The sequence below is a fragment of the Dufourea novaeangliae genome, unplaced genomic scaffold, assembly GCF_001272555.1.
Source record: "Dufourea novaeangliae isolate 0120121106 unplaced genomic scaffold, ASM127255v1 scaffold547, whole genome shotgun sequence".
NCBI lineage: Eukaryota > Metazoa > Arthropoda > Insecta > Hymenoptera > Halictidae > Dufourea > Dufourea novaeangliae.
In genome coordinates, this window is record NW_015374427.1 from 57875 (window position 1) to 70164 (window position 12290).

General features: G+C 38.4%; 1 protein-coding gene across 7 annotated transcripts in view; it reads left to right on the forward strand.

The window, feature by feature from the left end:
• Positions 1-12290, forward strand: part of LOC107193051 (myosin heavy chain, muscle) — a 51576-nt gene that overhangs the window by 34722 nt on the left and 4564 nt on the right. For all 7 annotated transcript variants that reach the window (XM_015582429.1, XM_015582427.1, XM_015582430.1 and 4 more), the window contains exons 16-23: positions 2925-3134; positions 7175-7548; positions 7631-7859; positions 8003-8286; positions 9087-9165; positions 9637-10366; positions 10517-10878; positions 11002-11364. In XM_015582429.1, coding sequence (XP_015437915.1) covers positions 2925-3134; positions 7175-7548; positions 7631-7859; positions 8003-8286; positions 9087-9165; positions 9637-10366; positions 10517-10878; positions 11002-11364 — 2631 coding nt within the window. The remainder of the gene's footprint in view (positions 1-2924; positions 3135-7174; positions 7549-7630; positions 7860-8002; positions 8287-9086; positions 9166-9636; positions 10367-10516; positions 10879-11001; positions 11365-12290) is intronic.

The window sequence follows — 12290 nt, forward strand, 5'->3', positions numbered from 1 at the left end:
TACTTTACTATACAACACAATTATCAATTTATCTTTGTATTTTCTTGAAAAACGGAACCTATCCAGTTCTTGAACATAAACAACTGCTTTATGTTGAATATTTAAGAATTTAGAACATTTTGTCAATACCAGTGACACCAGTTGGTAAAATATACGTGGAAAACTGATTTTGGGATAATTTATGAAAGCTGCACGGAAACCTATGATCTCAACGTAGCATACGCTTCTTTGCTCATACAGATTTCACCATTTTGATCTCTGAACGTGTTGACTTGTAACACTACGTTTATTTCCCCAGCATCGCTATTTTCTATTTTTACCTTCTTACGTGTTACAAAAGATCGGCATTCAAAGTTCTTTCACACGTCTAACAGAACGTACGACGGAATTTAAAAACAAGTTTAGAAATAATTTACCAATGATTATGACAGATAAAGAAACTTTGACAGTAAAGTAGTAGAAATCAAATGTACCTACCTTCGATTTAAATATATAATTACTATTATTTTTTTAATGGCTTACAAATCGTATGATTGAACGCGCAACATACTTATTTATACTTTTGTTCAGACGTACGTTAAAATGAAGCTGTAGTAGTATTGTGTCAGTAATTACAAAATACTCTTCAAGGCAAGTAGTTCTTATGTAAATTTAAAACGTTTATGTTGATATAGACGTAATTTTATAATGAAATACGTAATTAGAATAATGTTCGCTTAAATCATTTACTTAATAATAAAAAACGTATCGAATATTTATTACTCCGCTCGATAAATAATAGATAATGCCCTATCTTTCGATACAGAAATATCAATAAGTCTTTCTCAACCTCTACTTAACTTTTCAATAAAAATACAATTTATTCGTAAATTAGAAAGTAATAGTTAGTGTTGAAGAGTAATATAAAGAATTTTTTGATTAACATTCATGATTTTGGAATCAAGTCAAATTAGCGAATCGAAGTGTGAGTTATTTCTGAACTTCTAAATAGTGGACTATGCTCTGACGATTATACAATCACAGATTATCAAATAAATTTAAAAAGTGCCCTATTTTTATTATTAATACAGCACTTTTCCGAATTATAATCAAACCATTTATGATCTATAACATTTTAATCAAATATCACGAATAAAGTTCTAATCGTAATTTTAGAACTAAAACTTGACAAGAATTTGTGATTGTAGAAATATATCGTTCGACATAATTGTTATATGAACGATATAACTCTTTTGAAATTTCCAGTCTTTTTTAATTTCGAATGTACAACAGTTAGAGTTATGCATATAGTAGGTTCAAGTTTTTTTCAGCGTTCCAAAAATACAGTACCATGGTGATTTCCACGTGTCTTTTCACTGCAACTTAAATGTTCAGCCCTCACTCATATTTTCCTTTGAATCCTTTCAACCGTTCTACTATAAATAAACGTAGATATACTTTTTCGTCGTGCAACGATCATAAACATATCCAAAGAATCCCAAGCTCCCAATCCGGTCACGGACTTGGTGTCACCGATTATTCATTGTATCTAATTCCATCTTATTGTTAAAGATGGGAATACCACTCTTTCGACATATTTAGTATGGTTTCATTTTAGAGAACTATTTTTAAGAACACTATATTAGAAATTCAGAACTTACAGAAAACACGACTAACTTCTCAGATTATTCTTTTACAAATAGGTACGTTGTATTCTTAAATTTAAGTTTGATACGATACAGATTTGCAAAATTAATGTTTTCGAATAAGAATAACGTGATCTTAACACCTATTATCATTAAGACATTATAACAGAAGATGTTAAAAGTAGTTTATAATGCATTATTCAAATCGAACAGTAGGAAAAGAGTACTACAGAATCAAGTAAGATAATTAAAAATCCATAAAGATTCGACTGTAATTTAAATGCCAAAGTCTAGACCACATACATACGTTGAAAGTACTAGTATCCGTGGAAGAACAAATTTTCAAATATATTCAGTGTTATAGCGACATCCCTAATTACACCAGTCTGACCTAAGGTCCTCTGTACATGTAATCGCGATGATTATTCAAATTTTCCACCGAGCAAACGAAAATAAAGTAGTCCGAATCACGTCCTATCGAAAATAGTATCATTCGCTATAAATGATGTTACCACAGCATGACTCTATCAGCGCCGACGCAGTAAAACGATCCCACCTATGCCTCCCGTAAATCGGTATGCGTTCCCAACTACGGGAGGAAGCCGATTCCTCGGGCTGGTCCCTCAAGAATTATGAGGTCGATCGGTGTTCCACCCTCTGGAGCGTAAAAGGAGAGTTGATTTTGACCCATCCGACCCTCCTGGAACAGATTCTAATTTTATCAATCCCCCTCTACTAGCTCGGTTTGTCATGGTTAGCCCACTCCTGCTTGCACGTGAACGGTTCCCTCCCTCGTCATCGAGATCGGTTATAAATATTTTTCTACGATGAATATTGCTGGAGTGGGGACGATGGCTGATTCTTCTTAGTGACCGCGAAGAGGGATTTTAGATAGAAAAGTTGAGCCTCTGGTAAATCGGAGACCAGTTGGACCCGCGACCTCGCACCGACCCCTTCGATATTATTTTTTCCGAATCGAATAGTGTTCCCTTCTTTTTATATCAAACGTTTTATCGTGAACGCGACACAATTGTTCCTGTGTGTAGTTTACTGCTTCTTTTCTTAATACTGATAATACGATATTATCCCTGCGATTGCTCGGTTCATCGAGGAATCCTCTCAAGCATAGGAGATTCACTTATTATTCGCCGGCTACGAATAGTGGTTCCCGTGTTTAGCCCTAACAAGTAGCCAATCGGCAATCTGTAAACTGAACCGAAAAAAATGGGGGACACGCTGGTCGAGGACTCGAATCCCGCGGTGCAAAAGTTGAACGCTGATGTGGAATCGCAATTGCAGGCGCTCGAGGAGAAAGCAAGAAAAGCACAGGAGGCCTTCGAGAGGGAAGAAAAACTACGCAAGGAACTCGAAGAACAGAACACGAAACTTCTCACCGAAAGAAATGCCATGCAACGGCAGCTGGAAGGTGAAAAAGGCTCTCTCTCCGAATACATGGAAAAGTCGTTGAAATTAGCTGCCCAGAAAGCCGATCTCGAGTCTCAACTTCAGGTAAGCTTTAGATAATTAATTTAGAAATTCTCTCCTGTATTTCTTTCTACATTGCTTGCACAAAATTCCTCGATTCTGCGAGGCATTTGGCAAAAAAGATTCTAAATAAAAATCTTCAGGATAACTACTAAGAAGTAATGAAATAGTTCAGCATCTATCCTACTAATTTCAAATTTAAGTGGTAGCCCGGATTCGTCTATCGTAGTAATAAGATTTCTACTTTTTTAAGAAACCGTTTTTTTTCGGTTTTCGAGTGATCAGACAAACATTTAACCGTTGATACAAGCAGTAGAAAGTAGTTCAATTGGCACGGTTCACCGATATCGAAACTGTTCTTGCGATGATAAACGCGCGTCCTCCAAGAAGCGTATCATGAATCAAACAACTGATAATTATACCTCGTAGAGGAATGACTGAATGTCGAAACAAAAGAGAATGGGGTTATTGGTGTCTCCTCAACTATCCCATACTTCATCGGGGCCGATTAGTATTGTAGCTGCAGTTACAAAAACAGATTAAAAAACTGAATTAATCTGCTGTAAGAGAGGAAGCTGACTTTTACGTGTCTCGGGAAAAAATAACAAGACGTCAAAGTATGCGGGACTTTATTTATACTTTGGGGACGTAAATAGTTTCATTCGTGATTCCCCGCATTCATCTCCAGAAATGTCCGTGAAAAAATCATGATACTTTCGTGTTTGATAAAAAAAATGCCGTCTCGCCTGGAAACAAGAATGGAAAATTCTTTAATTAAATGAGGTTTCTTTTTAAATAAAATTCCTGAATAATATTGGTTACGAGTACAATATAATTCAAATGATAATACTCGTATAAATCGGAAATGTAATTGTGTATTCGTTGAGCGGTATTTTGACATGATATTGTGACACATCGATACGTTATTGAAATTGTAGGTGTTAACGTTCAGCTTGTCCAGAAGAAATTACGCTTCTTTCTTAGTGTCAAAACATCTTAAGCGGCATGACACTAACATTTTCGAAGTGGTCAATATTCTGCTCAAATGCTACGGTTCTTTTTTGGGCGGTGTGGGGGTGGGGGAGAAGTTTGCAATTCGTGCACCACCGGTGGTTGATCGTAATATATATCGACCTGGCTCGGGTTACTAAGAATGATGCATCTGACAAGACTTGATACATCGCCGTTTCGCAAGAAACGCAACCACAAAGTAGCGAAGGTGTGCCATTAGTCAGACCAGAGGTTTGAATATCCCAATCACCGCACGTTACTCTTCTTCCGCGACAGATTATTCTACGGTTTTCCGATATCTATTCGGTCGATCCTATATTTATTCGCATGGAACTTCCTCGTTCACTGTTTTTTTACTACAATTACCAACAAATTCCCTGGTTACTTTAATTTCTCCTTTATTAAGTCACGCGTAAAGTAATGTCCGTGTGTTTGAAACGAATAGTATTCTGTTCCGAAATAACAAGTGCCTAATCATTATTATTACCATTATTCGGCAATATTTTATTAGAATTAGACCGTTACAAAATCTTGAGGTGAAAAACAACTATAGAGTTTTACAGAGGAAGAATTTTTAATTTATACATTTCCTTTTACAAATCCAAATGAAAAATTCGATTCGAATGACTTAATAGAATAGAAATGTTTTTGTTATATTGAATGTAGGGAATGAAAAAAGTAATATCTTGGATTGCATCATTCTTTGATTCTTGATTCTTCGATTATTTCGAGAAGCTTTGCCCTGGTTTTTCAAATAAAACTTGTCGGATACGAAAAGTTAAAAAATTCCTTGAGGAATGAGACGTGTTTCAGAATTCCACGCTATTTTTGACAATCTTTTAAATTCTAGATCAGCTTGTATTTCTTGCCGACGCTAGTTGCTCGCTCGTTCCAGATAGGATTCAGTTTGCCTTCCGGCATTTGTAAAGATCATTTAGTCCTGGTAGAATGTGGTTTCTAGTGCACCGTATGTTAGCAAATTTACAAGCTGATTATTTCGCCAATTGTTTTTACAAATTTTTACATTTCTCAGAGCAACAAAATTTAGCAACCACGATATGAAGGGGAAATAAGAGAATGTAAGAAAATTTCAATTTCAAAATGAATCTCGTCTCGTATAGTCATTGATTACGTATGGTTGCAAAGATATTAGCAATTGCAACGGGTAAGTCCGAAATTAGACGATATCATGTATGGATAGTGAAGACAGAAAGAAGCAGGATCAGAGGAAATAAAAACGTTGAAGTCTGCTTAACGTACTTACTTAGGAACGGAAACATTGAATAATGTATCCCCTCTCTGGGATGGAACCAAATTTAGCCGCCGCCGATCCCAGATTCCAGGTTATTAAAGGTGGGTGTGGTCATGTGCTGGAACAGCCGGGGAAACGAACGAGGTAACAGGTGTAAGGTATATTTATACGTTGGTACAGTTTATGCGTCATCACGCAACTTCTTGGCTGTTCATCTTGAATTCGAGAGATCCTCCTCATCTCTCATCAATTAAAGCACGTCTCAAGTTTAACGTACTTCCGTCGGCCTCTTACTTTATCGAACATTCTTCATTTCGTTTGTTCTATTCTGGTCGTTGCGATTCATTCGATGCACCAAGCTATAGAATGCATACAAGGCATTACGGCGTTTGAAGGAAACGTTAAACATTCCATCGATCTATGTTAGGCATTTAACTTAAATTACATATTCTTCTTGATAAATAGAATTACGAATCCGGCAAAACACTGTTCACAGCCAATTTCCGTCTTTTTCTTCTATCTATACGACAACAAACAATTGTAACGATTAACAGTACGAAAAATTCTCTATCGAAATGTTATATAAAAATGTTGCTGAATTTAATCGACACTAAACGTAATTACAGTTTGCTCCTGTTTTGATCAATTCCGATTGTCGGTTATGACTAGTAACAGCTTTGACAATATTAATAATTATGCAAATTCTGAGTTCAATTTTAGACATTCAATTGAATACTTTTTTGTATGTCTGATAAATATCGATCGCCGTCTAGGGCACTGTCTAGTACACTGAGACTCTTTTACAAACATGAATATTTTTTTTTGCAAAATCATTAGGAAAAAACGTTTGATGCCAACATGTCAATTGCATAATACTTTCTTAGAATATTTCACGTTTCATGTTTTCTGTATACTGACACCGGAATTGGTTTCTGTAAACCACTCTTCTACCTAAGTATGTATACAACTTCCATGTTGGAATATAATACTTGCTTGCCAAATGTTTCCATTTTTTTATATGCTCCGTTTTTTTATTTATACATACGATAGTGTCGTGGCGCAATATTTCTCAACCGTGGTACTAATAACCAAACCGCGTAAGCCGTTCCCGTTTGTATTTGATTAATTGATAGGCAATTTTAGATAACCTAATATATGAGTACGGAAATCACTACGTATGTTTGATAGATTCATTGAAACTATGAATGATATACGTTGATATTGCTGTACCTATTGCATCGTGAGTTCGAAGGTATTTCTTTATATTGAGAAGAAATAAAATGCCGTACGACACAATTTCTGATACGTGCATGTACAACACGTATTGAACGGCACAGGGACAAAGGGGGGTGAATGATTCGGCAAATAATAATAATGCGTGTGCGTAGAAGCGTCGTCTTTACGAGACAGCTAATTAAATTGCTTAGCCAAGAAGTCATCTCTGCATAGTACGTGTAAAACGAATTATAACATGTCTATCAATTCATACCAGTGATACGAATTAGCAAACATGTAATAATTTGTTATACAGGTTGCTTATAACGATATTACCTCGTTAAAGAAGTATCGATATTTCTTGTAGATCTATTATTGAAACAGCTTAGGTATTTCCTAGCTGATCTGGAAACCATTCCTAGTTAACCTTTCCTAGGACATCGGGTATTTCGATAGTGCTTTCAAATAAGAAAATAAAAAGAAATTTAGAGCAAATACGACGTAGCATAATTGCCAAATGTCTCGGTGAGATTGAGGAAATTTAAGTAATTGAAAGACAATTTCCTAATATTCTTTCGTGTCACAGGATCTCAATGATAGATTCAAAGAAGAGGAAGACTCGAGGAATAATCTCTTCCAAAATAAGAAAAAGCTGGAACAGGAAGTAGCGGGTCTGAAAAAAGATATCGAAGACCTCGAACTGAATCTCCAGAAATCAGAGCAAGATAAAGCAACGAAAGATCACCAGATTCGCAACTTGAACGACGAAATCGCCCACCAAGACGAACTCATTAATAAATTGAACAAAGAGAAGAAGAACCAAGGCGAAGTTAACCAGAAGACAGCCGAGGAGCTCCAGGCTGCTGAAGACAAAGTCAACCATTTGAATAAGGTCAAGGTTAAGTTAGAACAGACTCTCGACGAACTTGAAGACTCTCTCGAACGTGAGAAAAAATCACGGTCAGTTGTTAGATTTTCTTGACGATTTTAAAATTTCATTTCGAACAATATATTCAACAACTGTGTGTACTTGTTTCCGTAGAGCTGACGTAGAAAAATCCAAGAGGAAGGTTGAAGGAGATCTGAAACTCACTCAGGAAGCCGTTGCTGATCTCGAGAGGAACAAAAAGGAACTCGAACAGACCATCCAACGCAAGGATAAAGAACTGTCATCCTTGACTGCTAAACTGGAAGACGAGCAATCCTTAGTTGGTAAACTACAGAAACAGATTAAGGAACTGCAAGCGCGTATCGAGGAACTCGAGGAAGAAGTGAGTTTAAAAATATCCGTTGATTTTTCCTAATTAATCGTAACACAGTTATGTTGCATAAATGTCATTCGTTGAATTGTTTAAATTCACCAGCAGAGAACTCGAAGAGCAACTGAATTGTTTTCTTCTATTTACCTTTTCAGATCGAAGCTGAGCGTGGTTCTCGCGTGAAAGCTGAGAAACAGCGCAGCGACCTTGCTCGTGAACTTGAAGAACTTGGCGAACGTCTCGAAGAAGCCGGTGGCGCGACTTCTGCTCAAATCGAACTCAACAAGAAGAGAGAAGCCGAACTTAGCAAACTTCGCAGGGACCTCGAGGAAGCCAATATTCAACATGAAGCCACCCTCGCCAGCCTGCGCAAGAAGCACAACGACGCTGTTGCCGAAATGGGAGAGCAAATCGACACACTTAACAAACTCAAAGCTAGGTAAGGTTGAGACATCGATTTCTCTTTAATTTTACATTTATGCAAAGGATATAGAGTTTTCAGTTCTAGCCCTTGAACTTGCCTACACTAGTTTCGGGTCAATGAAAAAATGTTTCTTAATCGTTTTTGAATACAAAATGTTCTATCGAATGATGTAAAGGAAGCAATCGTTTTTTTTTTTCATTACGTTAGAAATATAGTTACAGAAAACCGTACCACGGATTTATATTTATACAGAAATATCGCTGAAGATTTTCTTTTGAAAACAGAAATTTTCTCTAGAAACCTGTAAATATTTGCATAGAGCCGAAATTGCAATGTGTTTTCAATAGGGCCGAAAAGGGCCGTCATGACATCCACGCCGAGCTGAACAATTCTCGTGCCACGACGGATCAGGTTGCCAGGGAAAAGGTATCTTAGAACCGTGAGAATGATGAATCCCTGGTTATTTCAAAGTTGTACGCAGAAACTTGTCCGTTTCTTGTCCCGTCCTATGTTTGTGATCGAATTCTTGAAATCGATTAAATGTAGTACATTTAACTTAATCTATTTAATAACTACTTAAATATAGACCTTCGATTTTTAATTAAACAATGTTTTGGTGTTTGTTCGACGTTTCAGAATGAGCACGGAAATTCTCCCTCGTATTATTGTAATCAATTATCAGCAATGTTTCCGTTCGTAATGTCGAAATATTTGTGAGGTGATATGTTTCATTACAATCAGAATGTCATGCACACAATTATATGTCCCATACAGTGACTAATTGCCTCCGTTGAATTTGTTTTTACACGAAATAGGGTTGAAAAGGATAAGGTCCAATACTTCAGCGAATTGAATGACATGCGTGCAAGTGTAGATCATCTCAGTAATGAGAAGGTAAGATCTTTGGTAAAACATCGTTTATGGTACGGCGAACTAACGCAACTAACAGCTTTAACAGGTAATCGTCAGTGCTGAGAAGGGACATCATTTCAGAGCTGCTTCTAAAACCTTGAGAATGCATTCATACGTAATTTCCATGGTTGCAAAGTGTGTCCGGCTTATAAAGCTTGCTTCTCGTTTGTACTTTTATATTTAACATCGAGATTCACTGTGGAATGATCGTACTTGATTATTTGAAATTCTATGGAAGTCGTGTATTTAAACCTTTTTGGTTTCAACGTTCTTATATTGTCGATCTTTGATAAATTAATTTCCGTAGCCAAGCAACGTTAATTATTACCAATACTGCTAACCTGTGGATTACAATGTTTTCAAATACGTGCAAAAGATCATTCCATGTTCGAATCGAATCTAAAGTAATTGAATCAAGCTACTTTTCTTATGATTTCCAACTTTTAAATACAGGCTGCTCAAGAAAAGATCGTCAAACAATTACAACATCAGCTGAATGAAACTCAGGGCAAACTCGAAGAAGTGAATCGCACTTTGAACGATTTCGACGCCGCCAAGAAGAAACTGTCTATTGAGAACAGCGATCTCTTACGCCAACTCGAAGAAGCAGAATCCCAAGTCAGTCAGCTTTCCAAGATCAAGATCTCGCTCACCACACAATTGGAGGATACAAAACGTTTGGCCGACGAAGAATCAAGAGAACGCGCCACTCTCCTTGGTAAATTCCGCAACCTTGAACACGACCTGGACAACATTCGGGAACAAGTCGAAGAGGAAGCAGAAGGCAAAGCTGACCTCCAAAGGCAACTCAGCAAAGCGAATGCGGAAGCACAATTATGGCGTACAAAATACGAATCCGAGGGTGTTGCAAGAGCAGAAGAGCTCGAGGAAGCTAAGAGGAAATTGCAGGCACGTCTGGCCGAAGCCGAAGAAACGATCGAGTCCCTTAATCAGAAAGTTATCGCCCTTGAAAAGACGAAACAGAGATTATCGACGGAAGTCGAAGATCTTCAAATCGAAGTCGACCGTGCGACCGCAATTGCCAATGCTGCCGAAAAGAAACAGAAGGCCTTCGACAAAATCATTGGCGAATGGAAACTCAAGGTTGATGACCTGGCTGCCGAACTTGACGCCAGCCAAAAAGAATGCCGCAACTACAGCACTGAATTATTCAGGCTCAGAGGTACCTACTTCTCGTCTTTCTAAACGTTCTGTTTAATTCGAACCATTGAAATGATAAATTACGTTAAAATAATAAATTATGAAGTTGTTTGTATTGAACGCGCATCTCCTTATATGTGTTAATATGTATATCGTTTCATGTACAAATTAGGTGCATACGAGGAAGGTCAAGAACAACTGGAAGCAGTACGTCGCGAAAACAAGAACCTTGCCGACGAGGTGAAAGATCTTTTAGACCAGATTGGAGAAGGTGGCCGCAACATTCACGAAATCGAGAAGGCCAGGAAGCGCTTGGAAGCTGAGAAGGATGAACTTCAAGCCGCTTTGGAGGAGGCAGAGGCCGCTCTGGAACAAGAGGAGAACAAAGTGCTGCGCAGTCAGCTTGAACTTAGTCAAGTGCGCCAAGAAATCGACCGCCGCATTCAGGAGAAGGAAGAAGAATTTGAGAATACCAGAAAGAATCACCAGCGTGCACTCGATTCTATGCAGGCGTCGCTCGAAGCCGAAGCCAAGGTTAGCATTTTCTTGTGCTTTACTAGGTTCTAACTCCGTATCATACGAATCGCAGTTGGAAAAGTTTCTTCGGGTAAAGAATAAAAATCACACTAACTGGAAATCATTTAATCGAATGTGCAGGGTAAAGCTGAGGCGCTCCGCATGAAGAAGAAGCTTGAAGCTGATATTAACGAATTGGAAATCGCTCTGGATCACGCAAACAAAGCGAATGCCGAGCTGAAGGACGTGCAGACCGCACTTGAAGAGGAGCAAAGAGCACGCGATGAAGCCAGAGAACTTCTTGGAATTTCCGAACGCCGCGCTAACGCTCTACAAAACGAATTGGAGGAAAGTCGCACCCTTCTTGAACAAGCAGATCGTGGTCGACGACAAGCAGAACAAGAATTGGCCGACTGCCATGAACAACTGAACGAACTTAGCGCTCAAAACGCTTCTATCTCTGCTGCCAAAAGGAAACTTGAGGCTGAACTCCAGACTCTCCATGTGAGTATAGAAACTTTATTGATTCCCCTAAGGGTTACTATTTCTTTCACTTTACTCGCTCCTTAAGAACTACGCTTACCCTACGCACTTACAATTTATATTTTCTTATATCTACCCCCGCATGTCTACACACACACACACACACACACCCTTTCCCTATCTCGGACCTCCGCTTCCGCTCGTCTCACCTATCACTCTCATTTCTTCTATCATTCATTCTTCCATCCATTCTCCCTTTTCTTCACTCCCTCTCATCTCCTAACACTTCCCTTACCATTTCCTGCTACCCCCTTTCTTCTCTTCAATCCATGCATTCTTCCCACACATGTTCCCACGTTTCTTCCCTCAACCCACAGATCCTGCACCTTCTTTTTTCCTTTGCCACCTAATACCTATATTCCCTCATCTCATTGCCTAACTTAAATCTGGCTACCCTTTAACACCTACTTTCTCCCCACCCTTTTCTCAGATACCTAGGAATCCCTCTTCCTTTAACCATTCTGTACCATTTGTTGTACTTCCTCTCCACGTGGCTCTCCTCCTTGTCTCATTCCTTCTATCTCCTCCACTGACCATCCCCTTTCCTCATAATACTCCCTTCTTTTCTCTTCCCATCCCTCTAATGCTTCCCCTCTACTCGTCCTCACTGTTATTTCCTCCTAACACATCCTTGTCAGCTCTCCTCCTTGTCCCTCCTCTAATTTCCTTTCATATCCCCATGCTCTTATTCCTGCCTTCCCTTTTAGTTTCTCTCTTTGCATTTCCTCCCTTATTATATACCCCGGTGTACTCCTTTCCACCCCTAGTACCCACTTTGGAAATCTTTCTTGCAGCCTCTCTATCTTTAGAAAGCCCTCTCCTTCCATCCCCACACCTCCACTCCATAATTAACTGTTGCCCATACCATTTTATCAAATAACCATACC